General features: G+C 36.9%; 1 protein-coding gene across 4 annotated transcripts; it reads right to left on the bottom strand.

Moving 5' to 3' along the window:
• Positions 1 to 133: 133 nt before the first annotated feature.
• Positions 134 to 20,993, bottom strand: IMPACT (impact RWD domain protein). Of its 4 annotated transcripts, none has more exons than XM_005511762.3 (11): positions 20,544 to 20,952; positions 18,864 to 18,992; positions 18,087 to 18,139; positions 17,023 to 17,085; positions 13,867 to 13,952; positions 12,098 to 12,226; positions 11,709 to 11,806; positions 7,223 to 7,296; positions 5,483 to 5,573; positions 2,195 to 2,329; positions 134 to 355 (listed from the first exon to the last, which is right to left on the bottom strand). In XM_005511762.3, exons 1-11 carry the CDS (start codon positions 20,868 to 20,870, stop codon positions 284 to 286), a joined length of 1,257 nt encoding a protein of 418 aa, XP_005511819.2. In that variant the 5' UTR covers positions 20,871 to 20,952; the 3' UTR covers positions 134 to 283. The 4 variants fall into 4 exon arrangements, 2 of the variants coding, with proteins under 2 accessions (XP_005511819.2, XP_005511820.2); XM_005511763.3 differs by having other exon boundaries at positions 11,709 to 11,803; positions 20,544 to 20,940; XR_002425431.2 differs by having other exon boundaries at positions 321 to 355; positions 5,403 to 5,573; positions 20,544 to 20,993.
• Positions 20,994 to 22,044: the final 1,051 nt, after the last annotated feature.

The raw sequence follows: 22,044 nt of genomic DNA, 5'->3' as shown, positions 1-22,044 counted from the left end.
GGGGTGGGACAGGTAAATGGTTGCAGATGTTACAGTGCCCTCAAAGCGAGGAGCTGAAGCGTGTAACAACATAGAAAACTTGTGTTTAAGTTCTGCTTCACAATAGGGAAGAAATCACAGAACAAGATGAAAATATATCTATAGCTTTACTGAATTCTCTTTTGAATACAAAATGTCTGTTGTACCGCATACGGATGTCCAATTATTGTCCAATATCTGACAATAATGTCCATGTTTTCTTTATATAAATATGTGCAAAATAATTTTTTATAGTTTTAAAAAATTAGTGTTCTGTTCTCTTCTTGTTGTCCTTCCTTATCTTTTTGCTCTTTCCTGTTTGTTTAGACGACTCTTCCTGAAATGAAAAACAAGCATTTAAAAATTAAATCTACATTCTTATACACTTGTACATTCTCTCTAAGTCACCCATGAGACTTGTTTTTAATATGAACAGTGCTTGTAGTTCACTGGGATTTACAAAACTTTTGAGTTGTATAATATTTAACCACTCAGTTTCATTAATTTGTGTGCTCATCTTGTTATTTAGAAACTTCGCATTCAGCAATGATAAAAACATAGACATAGCTATGCCAACAGAAGTATAGAATGTAAAAATAATCTAAGCCATTTCCACTCAAGGAAGAGGTTACTAGCACAGGAATACATCTATACTATACTGCAAAACTGCTTATAGTGTGGATGTGGCCTTATCAAGAGCTATACTGTACACCAGTACATTAAAACTGCTTCTGTTATGTGCAACAAACCTACAGTGGGAAAAACAAATTTTTGCCAGTCTTGCTCAATGAACGTTGTGATTTACAGTTCAGCCTGACTGCCAATTCTGGAAAACAAGATTTTTTTCTTCAGTAGGCATTCATCACAGGCACTCCCCAAAACGGTGAAGGAATCTGACGCTCCATTTGACAGAACCTGGGATATTTTATTTTTCTCCCTTCTACCTCTTGTGCACGGGAGGAAAATGGACTCTAACAGGATGTTGGAACTCTGCTGTTCTGAAGAGTTTTAGCTAAAACAAATACTTTTTCCAAAAGACACAGCTATGGTATTAGAATAATAATTCTCATAAGTTTCATCTATTTTTTTTGGATGGACACCGGTAACAAAACGTTTGTTAATACACAATAGGGTCTGATTTAAGTTGTTAAAAACAGAAAATAAATAAGTCATTTTTGGTACTATACCTTCTCTTGAAGGTTAGAGTTTCATTTTATGAGAACCTCATTCAAATAACAACATTGATAAACTGCCCAGAAGGTAAATCAGTAAGTACATTCAAGCACCTCTAAAGTACAAAAAGCAAATAACCGAAAAGTGCAGGAGGAGGAATGGGGAAGAATGCTCAGCTTTCAGCCACAGCAATCTTAGATATCTCCATATAAAAAACCTGACAGGTGCATACTTTTTCAAATATCCATTAGTAATTATTTCCTACTGTCTTAAAAACTTTCTGTTACTAGCAATTACATACTATAATGTATATAGATATATCTAATATTGTGTTCTGAGGATGAAGAAATGTCGAAAAACAAGAATATTAAAGGATTAAATGACCAAAGGCCTTTAAGAAGTAAAATGCCATTTAAAGACACTTAGAACTTTGCCTCCCAAGTTATGTAAGCTCTCTTGAAACATTTTCCCTTAATCTTTTCTGTAACATTTAAAATGTTACTTCGTTTGAATTCTTCTAGTCTAGGCTTTTTTTTTCTTTTTTAATGGCATCTATCATCTGTAATTTCAAAAATTTATTTGGGTCAAATAAAGCTTTCACTTTTTAAAACGCCTATCAGTTCCAGTGATTCCCAAGCTCAGTTTGCCTGCACATTAACTGGTAGCAGCTTCCAGTTTTCTGAACACACAGAAAGAGCCATTTCCCCTTCCCATCCTCATCCTCATCCTCATCCCCTCCCTCGACCCTTAAATTTCTGTTCAGGACCAATGAACTCAACTGCTGCCACCCTTCTATTGCACACCTCACACTTACAAACCAGGTCACTAACTCCTTTGGAAGTTATTCAGGAGTCTTTGCATAGATCTTATGCATATTGTCAGAGAATCAAAGTAACCAGAGGATGACACAGGTAGTCTTACTTTTCTTCTGGCTTCATCTAACAGTGACAACTTACACAATTTCACACAAAAAAAGCCTTCATCCTAAGTGACAGAAACTTACCGCTGAATGTACGTAGTTGTACTCCACAAGTATATTTCTTGCACAATTGTTGATATGTTTAAAACGATCTGGTCCTAAGAGAATTCCTCCATACCAGCGGGATACCACGACTAACACATTATGGACATTCAAAATCTGTATTTATTTAAATAATAATAATAATAATAATAATTTAAAAAAATATAATTTTTTTACTTGAACTAGTTTTATGGTTGACACCCATTTTAAACATAGAAAAAAGTCTATCTTGCATTTTCAAGAAGAACTTAGAGTCATGTCTGTGTCACACATGTTATCAAAGGGTAACAAATAATGACAAATCAGCAGTTGTGGTAAGTTTCCCTCTTCAAGCTTCTACCCAAAGGTAAATTCAATGTAAAATGAGTCAACATATCCCTCAGAAAGGGCATAAAGGTATCTCATTACACTTGCTCATTCATGTGTCAAAGGCTACAGGCACTACTTAAAAGGAAAATTACTGAGTTACATTCATTATTCTTTGATACAATCAATCATTATTTCCAGAGAACATCTGTCACTAAGCAGATTTTCTATCCACATTTTTTGAAGTGTTGGTGCATGAGGCTAGTAACAGCCCGGGGACAGGCATTAGACTATATGGATACCTAAAATGCCATAAGCTATACAGTTACCATGTGCAGGACTTAGCAACAGCACCTGGATAACACAGGAAAATCTTTGCATTTTCCAGGTTTGATTCTTAGCCTCTTACAAGAAAGCAGTTGTTTTCTGAATTCATAATGGTATATATAAAGTTCACTCAACGTGAAATAATTGTACTAACAATTAGGATTGAAAATAACTAAACAACACTTATATTGCTTTTTTAAGACCATAAGGAAGAAAATCAAGCTGTTAAACAGAAGTGACGATTTCTTTTACTGCCATTAAAGGCAAGAAATATGGCATGCCCTCAACAGTTTTACTTTTCACAAAATCTAACTGTGACTTGACTAGACTTGAAAACTATAATTTACTCTACCTTACAGCAATTCTGTCCTCAAGACCTCCCCATCATCAGCAAACACCAGTAACAAAGAGAATGCTGATTAACTGAGTATCAGAGAGAAACACACATCTTGCCAAAATATAAGACATATGTTACTGCATGGAAAAAAGTGTAGTGACAATCACCAGTTAGCTTTTTTGCTCTAAGTAGTGTTGCGAGATTAGTGACCGCGATCCTGAATTTGTCCCTCAAACAAAAGCAGCTAAAACCTCTGGGGAAAGTCTTCACTTACAAACAGCTTTCTCTCCAGCCCTGCAGAGAACCACACTTAAGCACCCAGATGGCTCTGACCAAGATAGAGCAAATGCAGCTTTATTTGCGTAAGGCTGAGCAAAACCACTGTGGTCTGCAAGGTATCAGGGTGGTTTGGTGGAGGTGACAAAAACACCTTAAGAGCTAACCATCAATAAAGCATGTTAACAACCAGCATCATGTCCATTAAGGAGAAATTTATATATATTTGTCTAATTTGAACAATACTATTAGAAGATTCTATCATTGTTTGAGAAAACAGAAATATCCTTAGAATTTTAAAATGAAAACAATAATGTAAAAACAAAACAAAACAAAGCAAAAAGGATTGGAGCAGGTTTTGTGACAGGCATTTTCTACTCTACATTTACATATTGGCCATAAAGTCTACATATAGCAACTGTTCACAGTAAACAGGATGCCTAACATAGAGTTTAAAAAGTTTCCCAACTAAGTTCTAAAGACCTAATCTAAAATACAGTATCTTGTAACCGGAAAGTGCTATCTTGACTGAAGTGCTAGGTTTATCTGAAATGAGATAAGATTTCTACTGCAAAAGAAGAACTGTAAGAACAGCAACAATAAGTGTATTAAACCACTTAATTTTCATGCCCATATGATATGTCCTAAGTGCTTATAACAGAAAAACTACAAGACCTAAGAACATCAAGAAATCAGCCCATAAACTATTTTAATCTTTTCCTGTGGGTGAAAATTGCACTTTTCTGATCCCTACAGCAGTACTCATCCAAAACAAAAATATTCCCAGTAATTAGGACTACAGATGGAGAGAGATGATCCATAGATTTGGGCACATCCACATTGGAAAGGGAAAACTTTGTGTCATTTTCTAAACTGGATTTTTATGGAATGTTAAGTGCCCAGACAACTCTCAAAAGTATACTTTAGCATGCTGAGAAAAAGCTGATTAACTCGTAACAAACTGAGGTACAGTAACTGCAAAGTTGTTTCTTTATGTTATTTTTATTACAATAATGTTTTCATACTTACCACATCTACTTGCATATATTACATAAAGTTTTTCTTCACAAGTCATGTTTGAGTTACTTAGGAAGGTTCAAAAATGAAAAATGTCAAAATAATTCAAATTATAACTTTTTTTCAGGAAAAAAACCCAAAACATAAGCTTTGAGATTAAAAAAGCACTTCAAAACAGTCTCCAGGAATAAGACCATAACACGTTAAGCAACAGAATATGCAATCAAGCAAAGAATGGGAAAAGAAAACCCTTATTGTGAAGAGGACATCAATCTAAAAATCAAAATTAAAACTAGTAATTAGTGCGCTGATATAGCTAAGTGACTTGAGGCACTGCATAAGATGTCCCCTATAGTTACGATATTTAATTTATGGTTTTACTAGGGCTTACATCAAGCCAGTGAAGCAAAATTTATGAATCTCAATACACATTTAGAAGCAACTTTGCCAAGGGAATATTATTTCAATACTTGAAATCTAAAATGTACGAGGGCTAGGGACTCGCACCTGGAAACAGCACAAAGAAACAGATTAAATGATCAAAAGAATTGAACTCCTTCACTCCCACTATTTTTTGCATTTGAAGCTCTATTCTGCAAGTCCAAAAATAAATTTATTTTTATCATGAATATTTGAGGAAAGAGAATGAAAGGCTGTGCATAGGTCAGCTGTTACATTCTGTCAATCAGCTTCTTCCAGTCTTCATTTTCTATATACCTTACACCACATAGTAAGCAGAGGAATCAAAACTTATTTCTCTTTCGAACTGTTCAAATTATTGCTAGTATCTATGAAACCCTACTTGTTTCTACGATCCAAGACTTGGAAATCCCAATTTACTACATGTACGCAACAGTCCGTCATTTTTTTTCACCTTTAAGAAAGCAATCGTCTATTGGCTAAGAGCAGGGCAAGAATTATAATAACCTTTTACAAGTTTATTTATGTTGTAGTGAATTTTAAAATCTGTTCAAGACTTCAAGAAGTCAAAGATTCATTTCTATAACCTGCATAAGATGTAGAAGACGTCCACCTGCTGCTGTCTCCCCATCATCTTCACAATCCTGTAAGAATGTCTGCTTATCTTCACAGTATATTCTAATATAGGAAAAAAATAACATAAAATAGATTCAAAAAATGTCAATCAACTAGCATTTTAGCATGCTTAATGAAGTCTCAGGGATCTTTCATACATACGTGTATCAATTCTACTTCTCTACTAAAGGCATTTACACGAAAACAGGATGAGGCTCAGGGTAAACCGTAGATATTCATCTGTACAGCAGAACAAGTTTTGAGAAGCTTTTAGATAGAATTTAGCTACTTTAGGATAACTCCAGACTCATTAGCAGTATAAATTCCCTAATAAGAAAAATCCTTCCATTTTCAGTCTAATAACTACATATAGCTGAAACCAACTCTACCAGATACAGGTTCAAATTATGGTACATACCCACAAGCTGGAAGAATTTGGACAAAACTATTATGAATAATTAGTTAGGTCTGTATTTCAGCAGCAGCATGAAACTATTACTGAAAGCTGCCTTCAGATTCTCCATGGCCACCTATTTCCTCATGGTACACTCCAGGAAACTTTGGGGTGTATTTGTATCGCTTCTTATAAAGGACTCCTGCTCACATCTAATTTTCCAGAAGTAACGCTCAGAGGTCTAATGTCTGTTACCAACTGATTTCACAGAATCATAGAATCATTTCAGTTGGAAGAGGCCCTCGGGATCATCAAGTCCGACCATAACCTAACACTAGCACTAAATCATGTTCCTAAGAACCTCATCTAAACGCCTTTTAAACACCTCCAGGGATGGTGACTCCACCACTTCCCTGGGCAGCCTGTTCCAATGCCTGTTTCACAACTTCCCAACTGTGACACAATGACAAAGAGGCTTACAGTACTAGATTACAAACATGAAGAAACAAGTATGTTTCTGTTGCTTTTTTGGTAGTGTATTTATATAGTATGAGTGAAAGAAGCCAGATCATCATCAGCATCAGCAGAGATCCCCTCCTTACAGAAACCAGTTACATGGCTGGACTTTTTGGTGAAGTAAGCTTTCACCTGCTCTCATGTCATGTTTCATTACGATCATGCCAGGATATGCATAAATGGATCAGTGTCTGTACATGCCTCTTCAGATTACTAGTTCCTCCTGTAATGATAGGGTCTCCTTTTACTATCACTTAAGATTCCTCAGAAAACCTGCATCACTATCTGGACTGAGACCAATTAATTTCACATAAGCTATGTTGACAAAAGTTGCCAGAGACAGACCATGCCAAACTTATTTTTACCTGTTTCTCATTTTTGCTGCAGTTTCTTATATTCAGGCTGTTTCAACTTTTATTTGAACTAAAAATTTTCAGTTATTTCTAAATATAAGGTTGAGGGAAAATAAGGTTACTCTGCCCAAGTAAAAACACATTTAGCTCAGAATGATGTAACATTTCCATGTTCACACATACTATACAAAAGATAACAACATGTTCAAATCCTCTTTTAGTCTTTTTTTATTCCTAATGCTGCTTTACTATCTTAGCATATTTCCTTCTATATACTCTACTTTCTTGACCTCAAATTCAACACAAACCTTTACCATACAAATAAGAAACTTACTCCCATAAAGACTTAATAGCGAGGAATTTCTTTGATGGATTTTACTTTTCTCATGTCCTGCACTCATTTATCAAAGAATACTGAAGAAAAAACAAAACCACTATTCATCTCTCACCTGTATGCGTATATGTTGTGGGTAGCACTTGCAATTTTCTTATTCTCATACAATTTTTCAAGAACTCTCTTTACCTTTAAAAAAAAAAAAACAGAAACAAGCCTCCTTTTATAACGGGGATTTCATACCAATCATCTCATTATCACCGCTAAACAAACATCTGAATATAAAGTTTCACACATAAAATTAATTAAATATTCAGTGTGATAACTGAAGAAGCAGCTTCTCAGTACCCTCATGCTAGCTTCAATAATTTTTCTGCAATACTGAAAACAGCTGTTCCTTGAATTTGTGCATTCCTGTTACTGCTGAAGATGTAGAAACATCAAATCATTTTAGTAAATAAGAGAAACGGTGAGATCTAAAAATATTTTTAATTGGTATTAAGTATCATTACACCTGCTTAATTTTTTCCAACTGTGACATTAACTGGAATAATATAACACAACCTGACACACATTTTCCTATGACACACTGCTTTCGCCTATTTCACAAAACTGTGATGCTTAGAAAGATCTACTATATTTCAAGTTTTTCCTTTTTCCTCAAACATACTTTTTTTTTTCCAGTTTGCATTTCACAGAAAGAATAATTTAAAAAACTAATGTTCTGTTATGGGTCTGAAAGTGTATTTCCCAGAAAAGAGGTATTCCCACCGTGTCTCTCTGCTCTTAAGAAGCAACAAATTCAAACCATTTATCAATATCAGTTCATCTTCTGTTTCTAATTAAACGAGCCAGCAATTGTTCAACCTTCTCCAGTTTGGTCTAACAAAAAGGAGAGCTTTGAACAAGATACTGTTTCAGTAGACAATACAAGATTAATACTACTTTGAGGAAAACTTTAATGAAATTGAGAAAGCTTGGGAAAACCATCTTGGCAAGTAAATTGCCTTCCACTCTGAAGAAAAATGTTTCTGAGGAGTAATCAATATACACATTTAGTATCTGTCTATGCTATTCCAATTCTTCTGGAAGAAATTCACTTTACAGAAATCACCACCAATATAAGATATCTCAATGAAAAAAAGTCCAATTATTAACAGAGAACATTGCTTCAGACACCTGTTTTCTCCTTTTTTTTTTCTTTCCCTAAAGGTGAATATTGAAGGCAACTTATATTACTTAATACACTTTCACAAATACATTTCAATACACAGACTTAGCATGTACTGTACAAAGCACATTAAATGATCATCAGCTTTGACATGAGTTACTTATCAGCTACCAGGTTCCTAAAACCATACCTTCAAGATTCATTATGTGTCTGTATTAGCAATGAGCCTCCAAGACACACATCTTACAGGTAAGCAATAGCTTATCCGTTTTCCTGCTGTAGCTCCTGAGCCTTTTTTTTAACTCCTGTTCCCCCCTCTATTATTCGTGCTTTAGGGAAATGAGGGATGCAATTCTACATGTCAATGAGGCACCTGCTCATAAAAGACACAAGATGCTTAAACAACAGTTCAGTTCTTAGTCCTGCCTTACTAAATCAATGTCAAGTCCAAGAACCACATACATTTTAAATATCTGAATAAGCAAACCGAGACAAGGAAAAGCAATGGTACCCAATATTGCCTGCCATACTTTTCTATATAAGTAACTGCAGTATTACTCTGGCTATCAGTACCAAAAACTACATAGGAAATTAACTTCCACTATTAAAAATACTCACTAAAGGAATTTACACAGCAATCTGTGTACCTGTCTTACAATATTGATGAATATCATTGCAGCATATAGATTATGCAGATAAAAGCACTATGGGTTTACACTAATCTCTTCAGCTGGTAAAGAAGCCAGCTTTCAGTGCAGGTGCAATGTTTACCCCATTCCTCAGCTCTTCCAGGTTTCTTTCAGAAAAATGAGTCCGTACCACAGTAAAGCTTCCCTGCAGTCTGAAGACCAACCACCTCACACTGTACGGCAAGACTCTGTGAAACAACATGGATTCAACACTTGGGGAATTGCTCTATCTTTATGCTAGCCACATACCAATAAGTCTTGTCTGGAAATTCCTAGGTTTATAAATTATATGTTGTCTTTAAAAAAAAAAAAAAAAGTCATTTAAAAAAAAAAGAAATTAAGAATGTCTTTGCATACAAAAGGGAAATAACTAACCTGTTTTAAGTGAGTACTATTTCTCGATACAGACCTGCCCCTTTTGGAAACCCATGTCTGTGGGTACAGACTTCCTTGTAAATAGGAACAATCCTACTCCTAAATCATGATCAAAGAGCGAGAGGTTTTTTTAAAATGAGAAAAGGACATCAAGCCTATGATTTCAATTTCTTCCCCTTCTAAAGCAACACAGTTCATTGACTCACAGCTCATAGGGACTGTGCACAGCTAGGAAGCCCCTGAAGTGCAGTGCTATTTTAATGAAAATGGTAATTTACTGAGTATTTTAAAACACGAGTTTGCAAGCAGTAAAAGAATAGCTCAAAAAAGCTGAAGATGTGTTCAAAAAAGTTCAAGTTGTATCCAGACAGAGAAAAAGAAGAGAGATGTGAAAAGCACAGCACATTTTTTAAGGTGTAAAAATAAATAATAATTTTTTTTCAAACACCTAAGAAGCTGAGGTCTGTACTGCTAGCAGATAAATATAATATAGATAAAGGAATCACTTAAAGACGATATAGTTGTAGCACAGAAACTTAAATGATTGCACAGTATTTATGAACTCAAAATGTCAAGCAAGGATGATACAGTGGAGCTTTACCACAGAATAATGTTGAGCAAGCTGATACAATGAACAGCAACAAATCAGCAAAAACAGATCATTTATATATAACAAGATTAAAGGGAACTGGAGTATGAAAGTGTTAAACTATAGGTAAAGTATCTAACCTACCAGTTAAAACTGCCTCTGCAGCAGAAGATGACTGATGCAGCACCAACATCTCAAAAGTACTCCAGAAACAATGTAGGGAACAAAGACAAACAAGTCTTATGTCCATACTATGCAAACTAACAAGGGGAAGCAAAACCCAAAAAAACCCCACAGCTTAAAATGTTACAGCTTTTTCATAGGGAAACACACCTCAAACCCCTGTCAATCTGTCAAAATTCTTTCAGTCACTGAGCATGTGGTAGATCGAGCTCACCTGGAACTTCAAAAAGCTTTTGAAAAGAGCTCTTACCAAAAAATCTTAAAGACAGAATTGGATAAAAGGAAAGAGGAAAATCCTCTCAAGATTTAACTCTCAGTTAATGACAAAAAAGATGAGTAGACCACTAGTTTCTCCACTTAACAGGGATCAAAGGAAGCTGAGGTTAACAGATGCAAAGTGATGTATAAAGTTACTCCAAACCAGTTATTAATATTAGCATTTGCAAAGAGAGATCTTGTAGTTACAATGGTAATTTCTATGAAAACACCAACTCAGTGCTCAGCAGAGATCAAAAAAAGAAACTGAAAGTTACTACTAAGAAAAGAACATGGAAAACAGAAAACTTTTCACACTACTCTATAAATCCTCGGAGTGACTGCACCTCAGTATTGTGTATAGGTCTAGTCTGCATCTCAAAATGTTACAGCACACGTTACACATACCAAAATAGACTGGAGGTCTTCCAAACAGAAAACAGAAAACTAAGTTCTGTTACATATGATAGATGTCTATAAAATCCAACTGCACAGAGAAAGCGGAGAGGTGCAACAAAGTAACGAGTGAATGATTCACAGCAGAGGCAGGCATATTTCCATACAATGCTGTGGATTCTGAAAGTTAATTATGGCATAAGAAGCAACAAATTCCACAAAGGATAAAAAACCAACCATAAAAACAAACAAACAAAAAACCAAGTAATATTAAACACAAGGATACTTTCTTTACCACATGTTAAACTGCTGAAAGACGGGAAACATGATGGGAAACAAACTGTAGCTGCACTCTAGTCTAGGTCTGCATTCACCAATGATTCCAATAAGAGACAAGAACTAATGCAGACATTTTGATCTTTTGAGGTCCCTTCCAATCCCAAACATACTGTGATACTGTGATACTGTGAAGTCCAGAAGCACACTTACTCCTCTCACTTAGATCTCAATAAAGATATCACATGTGGTTACATATGCATTACCATATGCACTTAAATATGCATTATCCAAGAGTATATTTCAATAGAATTCCTTTCTGAAAAAGGGAAAACATACATAAATTCATTTTCCAAATAACACATGGCAGATTCAGTAGCTTCCAAATGTCTTACAATAAACTTGCCAACACTCAAAAGTCAAATTTCAACGTTCTTATTCTCTTACATCTAATGCACGTAACGGTAAAGAATAGCAGGACACACTGCAGAGCTGATATTCAGAGCTGTTTAGCTGATAGTGAAAGCAAGAAACTGATGACTACTCCAACAATATTAGCACACAAAGATGCAAAGACAGACATATTTGGCTAATCCCAAGTATCCCAGTAATATTTTGTCAAGCTCAAAGTACAGACAAGACAACTAGAACTGATCTCAGTACTAACTTGTCTGGGTGTCACCACAGGAGCCAGGTGTGCCTGGAAAGTACTCCTTCGATCAGTGATTGGGTGTCCATGATGTATGGGTGGCAGCTCTTCATCTACTGATCACAAACAAAGAAGCGTTTGTTTTATTTAAGAGCAGTGAAACAACATATATGGCTACATAAGTAACAAATGTCTCAACTTTAAAACAGGGGTTTGTTGAAGTGAAGTACACAAGCTGACATACAGAGCCACCAAAAACATGTTGGGTCTTTTTACAGTTGTTATTAATCTTTATTATAATTCTAATGTTATTAATTTTACCCAAAAGTTGAGTAAAAAAACAGAATTTTAAGGCCTCTCTCTTCTGAATTATTTCATCAGAATTAACAAGGACATATTTATTTTACCTTCGTGACTTTCGGGTGTAACGTAATTTAACATTTTAATTGGATCTTCCAGAACAGGATGATAGTCTAGGAGAAAATCATCTCCATCATCTTCATCAACTTCTTCACTGGTTTTCTTAAAATCTGGTTCTATTAAGATACAAATAGTAGAATTTATTACACATTTTTTGTGATACAAGACAAAATTTCGAATTCTTCTCAAAAATCTCTAGCTTTTCAGTTGAAATTAGTTTGCCATTAAAAATAATGAAATACAGAATACTAACATTAATTACAAAACCCAGAAATTCTTACTCCAGTATTAACTAAAATACTCCTTAGAATTAGGAATACAACACTCATGCTATGTGATCCTGACATAATATCTTCTGTTTCAGTACTAATTAACAGTATTTCTAAGAAAAAAAAAAATAATGCTTACCATTTCCATTAAACATTTACAATGTTAATCTGAATTTAGAGACCAAAACAATGATGTTTCACAAGAACTCCAGTCATTTATTGGTCATTTGGGGAAAAATGTAGAGCTGTTGTTCAGTGCTACTTCATGAGGTTATAAAATCATTATATTTGAAAGATTTTTCTGGACATGTTTCAAACACTCCAAAAATCCACTCCAAACAATCCAAAAATCAAACGTTCCAAAAATCCTATTTTCCTTCATGTATAAGACATACAAAAAATAATAGTCAATACCAAAAGAGTAAATATCCCACACAGTTAGTGCTCTGGCAACTGGATTTAGAGGGAATCTACCATACAGACAAATTAATATATCACAATCTAATAACCTATTTAGAGAGCCTACAACGTGGTGATGATACAGTTTTTATAACAAAGGTATTTTCAATAAAAAGGCAGATGGATGATACAGTATGTTCAAAAGGCCTAGAAAAATCATCAGGTATATTAACTAGAAATCACAAGGTTGCTGTCAAGATACCCAACTAACTTCCTGTACTGTCAGTAGAATTTCAACTTGTCAATATCCACTCTTTTAGTCATGTAAATGAAAAAAGACTTTTTAAATATCTGTGGTATAGCACCAAAATATAGTTTATTGAAAGATTACAATTTGACCTTATCACGAAGAGGTACTGAAAATATACTTCTGTTTTCCTCTTCAGTCTTTTATTCCTCACAGGACTAAGCTAACACCTATGACTTAGAAAAATATTTCTATTTCATTTTGCCACAAGTGCATTGCATGCATGTCACTCACGTACTTCATAGCAGTTTAGCTGCCACTTTTTGAAAGAACAACTGTGAATTCACACGCACTTTATTACTATAAGAGTAACAGCAGAAGAATCACCACAACTCCAGCGATTATGTGATTATGTACTTCTCATCCCAATATAGTGAAATTCAATTAAGATTAAATACTTGGTCATTTGTCAGCAATACTTCACTGAAGTTTATCTTCTCTTAAGCCTAATCCAAGAGTGCACCCTATTAATTACTGATACAAATGATTCCTTTGCAGAACAGAGGGAAATGCATAATGTACCTGTGTACTCTATTCTGCTTTCATTCATTTAATTCCTGAGAGAACTGAAGGCCTCATTCTAGTTCACTGAGACCACCTCCTTCCTTTTAATCCCTACCAATTTTTAAGAAGTGAAGTTATAACTGTAAAAAAACGAGCCATGACACGTTGTTTCCCATTATTTAGATACAATACAAAACTGGGCATAAAGCTTTAGCTTCTAATGAAATCTTAGTTTGCAGCTGAACAAGAAGTAAACTGAAAAAAAACGTGTATGTACCTGGATCTGATGACTGTGCCTTTTCTATCAGAACTTCACGAATCTTCTCCACCCATAAATAAAGTATACTTTCACCAAGGTTCTGTCTGAAAGTTAAAACTCACAGTGAATGAAGAATCATTTTTGCAGATTTCACTTGGAAAGTACAGTAAATAAGATACAGATTTCAGACATATAGAAATGGAACACTATGATCTAGTGAGATAAGGAGCTTAGACAGCCTTGTGAAAAGTTCTGTGTCAGTAGCCCGTTGGGTGAAGCACATGATACTCTCTTTGTGACTTTTTTGTTTGCTTGGTTTGGTTTGGTTTTTAATTAAAAGCAACAATGCTTGGGGAAAACAGGCCACTAACAGAAGCTTTCTGGCCACCAATGGAAACTTTCTTGCCACTAAAGAAACAAACTGTGAGAACAATATGTTGGACAGTCCTCAGTATTTTCAAAAGAATACTAAGCCAGGATGTCTAGCCTTAGAGCTTGCTCTGGATCAGTTTTCTCTACAAGAAGTACTGTACTGCCAATGGTGAGCTCCTTCAGCTGCTCTGTGGCTGCAGAGGAATCTTCCTCTTCATGTTTGGGAAAGGGGCTCTTTCTTAGAGCGCCATCACTTCCTCCTCAAGCAGTCAGCACACACACAGCAGAGGTTGATCTCGGTGGGCTGTGATAGGAGGTCAGTGGCAACTGGATTGCTGCACTACAGTCTGGGTAACACACAGTTCAACAGGACAGGGAGGTAAGGATTTAGGTCTAGGAGTCCTTTGTTGGGGGCACAGGTGTGTATTAAGGTACTGGGATAAGCACATTTTTTCTGCACATATTCAGAGTTAAGAAAAGCTGCCTTAATGTGCAGCAGAACTCAAACAACTCAAAATATATTTTAAACGGTATCCTGAAAAGTTGCCTTTGTAATTATATTTTAATTAGTTTATGAACTGTGAATATTTCTCTCAAAAACAAAACTAAACATGTAGAGCTATGGGTAATCCATGGATTCTCATTAATTTTATTCTTACTGCCACCATCTGGGACACCACACAAGTACGTATCAGTGACAGAATAACATTTTTAATTTTGCTTAATGTATACAGGACTATTCCTGAAAACAATCAGAAATTCAAACAAATCTACGTGTTTTAAGATAAAACATTCAAGCAAAAATAAGGAATTCATAACCTTGTAGCACTGTCTCGAAAATCTGGACAGACTCCAGAACAATCCCATGCCCTGATTTCATGCTGCTGCTTATCATGCAGAAGCACTACTTTAATACATGAAGAACTATATTTGCTTTAATGGCAGAATGAGAGAAATTAGACAATTAATAAGATTTGTCTGTTGTGCAGAAGTAAACAGCAATTTCTTCAGTTTTCTTCAGCTGTCACCTCATTTCAGTTTGTGCCTATTCACAAAAAACAGTCTCAAAGGCTACCTTTCTATACTGCTATTTTTCTTGTCACTTGTGTCTAAGTCATGAAACAAAGCTTTGTATTGAATAAATTCTTATCAGACAACTACCTGGAGAAAAAAATAATCCAAATATTTGCTACATATATAACTTCTAAGAACTTTGGGTCTCCCAAACAGATTTGTGATCTCAAATTATCTGCTTTTTCCACCTCCTGAAGAAGATGGTGATGGACAGCATAGTTCATATTGTTTTAAATTGCAGAATTAAGCAATTTAGAACACTAGGTACTTGAAATCTGGTAAAACACACATTGTAAACAAACCAGAGTACTTCTCTTTACCCATCAACTATTTAGACATTGGATAGATAAAAGGCTTTCACAGACACTGTGCACATCAGTGACTACTCCAGAAAGCTTTTAAACAGTCTAAAAGGACATACATGGCCTAAAGTACAAATGCACTAATTTCCTGCTGAACAAACAAAAGTGACAGGAGACCAGTAAGGGCTCTGAACAGCAACTGAGATAGACAGAACAAAGCCGTAAGGGACTCACCTAACTAGCACGATTTAACAACCTACAAGAGACCAACAGGTGGGAAGAAAATAAAGGGGGGAATAGAAAAGAAAGAAAAGAAAAAAAAAAAGGTTTTCACAACCTTCAGATGCTCAGAACAGTTAAAGGAACCTCCTAGAACAGCAGCTCCGCTGCTGGCAGACACTCCAGAAAATCCTATGAATCTGGACAATCTCCGTCCTTTTTGCTCCACTGAATAACTGTGGTTAATATGGTCCCATAGAAGTTTTCACTTAAAATCCCTGTGCATTTTTAACACTCCAAATTCAATTTTGTTTGCTTAAATTATCTGTTGCTTAATTAGGTAGGAAATCCAGTTAATCAAAGTAACTCAGTAATAAAGATAAAAAACTCTCACGTAAGCTAAGTGCTCTCTTCCCTATTTTATGGCATTAAAAAAGATTTCTTATGCAAGATGTTCAGATTTCAGTATTTTGGGCATGACTGTGCTTCCTTATGACATATTTTCATTTTGTTTAGTTTATATTACTTTGGGGATCTGAAAGAATTAAATAAACCATATAAAACTACTACATTTACTACCCCAATTTCATAGCAATTCAAAAACATAATTTGAGTATTTCTAAATGTTCCGTTTATTCTCATGTGTTCATTATGAGTTGTTGTTAGCTGCACACTGTGATAATGAACAGTTCGCTATGTTAAAGATTCCAGTTAATAGATTCTGCATGTGTTTAATTTGTCTTAAAACCTACTTGTCCCTTCGCTATCTTTTAAGAAAAACTGTTTTACCACTTATGCTCTAAGACACAAACAAATATTTTCACATGCTGTGGCTCAACATTCAAATGCAGAATAGATGCTGAAGTCTCATAATTCATTGCACCAACTCATAAGCAATCTCACAGATTCTAAAGGGTGACATATCAGGAGCCAAAATGAAGACTTCTATCCTTTACAGAACATCAGGCCTAAACAATATAAAATAAATTTGTCAGAGTTTAACACAATTTGTTCTCGCAAAATGCTTACTAAATATATCACATCTTTAACTGTTAGATTTACAAAAGAAACTTGCTGTTTTATGGCTATTGTTGCAATCACTTCACAACTATTAGTTCACACAGGTACCTAAAAGCATACATTAAGCAGAGCATGACACTGAAAATACATTGTCTCCTTTTATAATATTCCAGAGTCTCTAACTTACACATATATTTCTTCCAAGCTATTTGCTAGTTCCATATAATCTTGTCCTCGAAGCCAAGGGGCACTAGAATGAAAAGATATGCAATGAAAATAGTTCCCATACACTGATTCCAACATCTCAACAAACATTCAGTTTAAAATAAATGTGATAAGCACCTTGAAAACAGAACATTGTCAAGTGTTCCCACTTGACAAGATCCCAGATGTAAGTATCTTGATAAAAGCATGATCACCCAGTTCTCCTTCAAGACTCCAAACTTGGGCTGCCTGTTCTTACCTCAGGTAAGAAAGCTGGACTCATTTTTCACAGTAGGCCATTGTCACTCCAGAGTCACCTTATGTATTATTAGCTTATCTTTCCAACGCCTTCAGAACCACAGTATCTATTAGATTTAGGATGACCCTTCAGTTCTGTACCTGTACTCTCCTGGTCTCATATTAAATTATCAACTTTGCCTCAAGTTTACCAGTACTATTTTAGATTGTCTTGTTGATACTGCTGACCAAACCTCAGTAGATATGCTGTGCCTCATGCCCTGAAGGTCCCTCTGTCATCCAAATCAAGGAACTGGCTTCCACATCTCCATTCCCATCTCATTTACATGTCAGGAGACAAGGGGAGAACAGGGAAGGAAAACAGGAAAATGACACATGCTATGGCTCCATCCCAACCAGAGTCAGTGCACAGATGAAAAGCATGCCTTACAATCTGAAAGAAGGATCCAGACAAGAGGGGTAGACCCAAGGAAGCAACGAGATATCACTGTCCAACCCAGCAGGCAGCAGCCAACATAATTCCACAGTCTAATTGCTGCCTTGTCACAAAACAATGCTACATGAGTTAGAGTTGAGGGAAGAGGGCAAATCATGGTAGGGAGCTCTGTGAGGCTAAGGCAGGAGAAAAAACAGAATATCCTCGCTTGAAACATCCCCCATGTCCAGTATGGTTTAATTCAATGAGTCAACTAAACGTTAACTTACACTATATACAACTAACAGTGGTAATTCACAAAGGAAATACAAATGTTTGAAAGAAAATAACTCTCAGCAAGAAACGTCACTTACTTTAGTTGATAAATAGGTGGCTCTGCAGTTGGATATCCTGGTGGTAAAATCACCTAAAAGAAATTCAGGATAAGTGTTCACTGGACTATTACTCTCAGCCAGCTGAGTTTTACTGATGTACTCTGATGTCAAGCACTAGGACCACAATCAGTGTTACAAATGAAGAAAATAATCACACATGTTGTTACAGAATTACAAGAAAACCTAAATACCTGTATTTAGCATTCAAATAATGGTAATGCATACAAATATTTCATGGTGCAATTTTTGTGTCATGTAAAATAAAGAGCAGAAGAAATTTGAATAGAGTTGCATACATGGCACTGCAGTTCTGTAAGTAGACACTTCAGTGTTTCTTCCACTAAGTAAACTTACAGTTTTCAGTTCTGTAAACATAAAGTAGCAAGTTACTCAGTTAAGTTGATCCAAATTTCATATTGTTTCCACACTTCACAGAAAGTAAACCTAGAAGCAATTGCAGCAGATTCACTGAGGTGTCCTACACAAAGTCACTGTAAAAAATATTTTAAAGCCTAGTCTTCGGAGAAAACACTGAAAGTTATTTTTGTCAGGTATGGAATTAGGATAGATAACTACTGAAAATGTCACAAGCACATTGATGTGTTACAGGAACAATCACTGAAAAGTCTATCACAGATTCCAACCCAAAAGTTCCTTAATCCATCTGAGTAGACAATGAATCCTATTTAAAAGTGTTTCATGCAGGCAAACAGTCCAACTGTAAATTCTGTGTCAAACTCCTTAACAGCACTATACCTGCAGGCAGACGGTCCATTTCGGTTGATCCAGACAATCATTAATCTTAATGCAGTAGATTTTTTCATCTTCATCAACAACACACCAATCGTCACCATATATAGATGAAAGAGCTTCAATTTCATCAATCTAGAAAAAGCATTATGCAAAAATAAATATACAAACTGCCCCAAAGCCCACAGCCTTGTATGTCAACCACAGTTTTAAGCCTTACTCTTCTACAGCTTATTTACAAACATGACAAGATTCAGTACGTTAGGTGGCCATAAATACCAGGGATCCAGTTCCAATTCACAGCAAAAGTAAGCTTTGCCAAGTTCTTCCATGCACATACCAGATTTCGCATTTCTATGGATAACCCTCTAATTCTCAGCAGCAACAAGGTGAGCAAAGGGACAGGGAGCAGCCACAACACATTCCTGCAGCTCTCAACAGCCAGCAGTTCTTTGCGGGCAAACACCTTCCTCTGAGGGATCCAGTTTTTCTGTCTATTTTTTTTTTTTTTTCTACTGGAGATACAAAAATCCACCCTCTCCCTTCTTCCTGGATGAGGGTAGAAGGACTTTTTGAATCTGCTGAATGGATGGAAATCAAGGCCCTATGCTATATCAGTTGCTCTTCTAGTTCCTTACAGGATTTATATACATTTAGTGATTAGCAAACCACTAGTGCTGCTCCTGGTTGGGTCATTCCCCAGCAGGGAAAGACCCCAAGGCCTTGGCACAAGTTCTTTCTAAGATTGAATGCATTTACCAGAAAATTCCCATAAAAACTGAACAGCCACCTTCCACCTAGAAATCGTAGCACCATAGAATCATTTTTGTCGGAAGAGAACGTCAAGATCATCAAATCCAATCATTAATCTAGCACTACACAATGTCCACGAGAACCTCATCTAAATGCCTTTTAAACCCCTCCAGGGATGGTGACTCCACCACTCCCCTGGGCAGCCTGTTCCAACGCCTGACAACCCTCCTGTGAAGAAATTTTTCCTAATATCCAATCTGAACCTTCCCTGGTGCAACTCGAGGCCATTTCCTCTCATCCTATCACTTGTTACCTGGGAGAAGAGACCAACACCCTCCATGCTACAACCTCCTTTCAGGTAGCTGTAGACAGCGATGAGGTCTCCCCTCAGCCTCCTTTTCTCCAGGCTGAACAGCCCCAGTTCCCTCAGCCACTCCTCATCAGACTTGTGCTCCAGACCCCTCACCAGCTTCATTGCCCTTCTCTGAACTCTCTCCAGCATCTCGATGTCTTTCCTGTAGTGAGAGACCCAAAACTGAACACAAGATTCGCGGTGTGGCCTCACCAGCGCCAAGTACAGAGGGAGTGGAGACACCTGAAGTGGCTCTTCGGTGCAAATCGTAGAATCATTTCAGTTGGAAGAGACCCTCTGGATCATCGAGTCCAACCATAACCTAACTAACCATAATTTAAATGTGCGGCCACCCGCTGAACAAAGGCACTCGCCCGGGCAGCACCGCGGCCCAGAGGCGAGTTGCTCCTCACAAGGCCGGGCTTCACCAGAAGCCACCCAAGCCACCGCCTTCGCCGCGGCGCTCACACCCCCTGCCCGAGGACGCCGCGTCGTGGCGCGGCCCGGCCCAGTGGGACCGTGACACGCCGAGCACACGGCCGCGGCTCCCCGCAGCCCTCCTCACCCTCACCGTCGCTCACCTGCTGCTGAGCCGTTTCCTCCTCACTCGCCGCCATGGGCACCTGAGGGGAGGAGGGAAAGGGCAGCGTGCGTGGTAGTGGCGGTGAAGCCGCCTGCTCTCCCTTCCGCCAGCTCACCCTCCCGCGGGCGGGCGCATGCGCGGTGCCTCGCAGTGGGACCTTGTCGCTGTTTGCGAGCCGCCGTCCCTTCTGGTCTGTCCCCGCGCGGCTGCTGCTGCCTCTGGGGGTTCGGATCCCAACTGGAGGGAGCATCGAAAGGGAAGAGGCGGCTGCCTTGTGACATTGACTTGTTAACGTCACCTGACAAAAAATATCCATACAATTCATCCTGGCATATAATTCTCATTGACTAAATCTCATTAAAAGTGTAGTGGGTTTTTATAACGATTGCAAGGAAACATGAATTAATCAAACCACAAAGCTTGTTCAGTTTGCAACCTGAACTAGTCTTGATTCGTCAGATGGTAAAACTGAGTAAAATTGAAGTTGACTTCAGTTTTCAATTAAAATAAATCTAACACAGACTTTCAAAATTTGAAAATAAAAAAGGTGGGAAGAAGTGTAATTCAGTTTTAAGTTTCAAGGCAATTTTCTCTGAAAAAAAAAAAAAAAGGAAAGATGACATAATAACTTCTTAGGTTTTACTGATTTCAAACCCGAAATACTGAGAATTGTGAAAAATGCAGTTGTGATTCGTGCTAAGATGTTTAATGTTTACAGATATAACCAAATGAGGCACGGGCTCTGAACCTGGAAAAAGGTGGTTAAGTTCTATGCAAAAAGTTATGAAACTTGCTTATGAAGTTATATTGACAGAGGGAACTAATATTTTAAGGGTTAACTAAACTCATAATGGGTGCCTACTAACGAACTAACATTTTAAGGCTTAGTCACACAATAAATGCTTAGTTTAGAGCTTTATGTTAAGAAGAACAGAACCCCATTGAATGCCAAGATAAGAAGTTTTACTGCACCTAGCTGTAAACTTGAGGAGACAAGATAATGAAGATTTACAGCAAAAGGGGGCGCCAGTCTGGTGTCATTCAACTTGGCGGCTTGGGTCCCAGTCAATTCAACATAATGAGCCAAAGGTAAAAAGTTCACTGTGATGAAGCTGAAGGAGCCTTCATCCAAAGACCACCAAAGACCCCTCCTCAAATTCACCAAGTGGCACTGCGCAGGCACAACAGGGGAGCGTCTATGGAAATGGTTATCTGAGAGTCATTTTAATCAGAAGCGGGGAAAGGTTATGAATATGTATAGGCGTTCCTGGGGTCATTATGAATATGTAATACCTTACTGTATTTAAGCACACTTCTTATTGTTTAAAGGTGTGCGTGTTGGGCGGAGCGAATCCCCCGCCCACCCAGCGCTGTTTTGCTTATGCTCTAATGAACACGTGTTTAAGGAATACAAGGAATTGGATTAAATGTTTTTTATCCATAGAAAAAGCGTAAGTTATTTATTTCAGAATCATCTTGAAAAGTGTTCTTAAAGGATA

The sequence above is a fragment of the Columba livia genome, chromosome 2 (assembly GCF_036013475.1).
Source record: "Columba livia isolate bColLiv1 breed racing homer chromosome 2, bColLiv1.pat.W.v2, whole genome shotgun sequence".
In the NCBI taxonomy this organism is placed as follows: domain Eukaryota; kingdom Metazoa; phylum Chordata; class Aves; order Columbiformes; family Columbidae; genus Columba; species Columba livia.
Note: the sequence above shows the minus strand (reverse complement) of the source record. Positions and strands in the feature narration are given on the sequence as shown.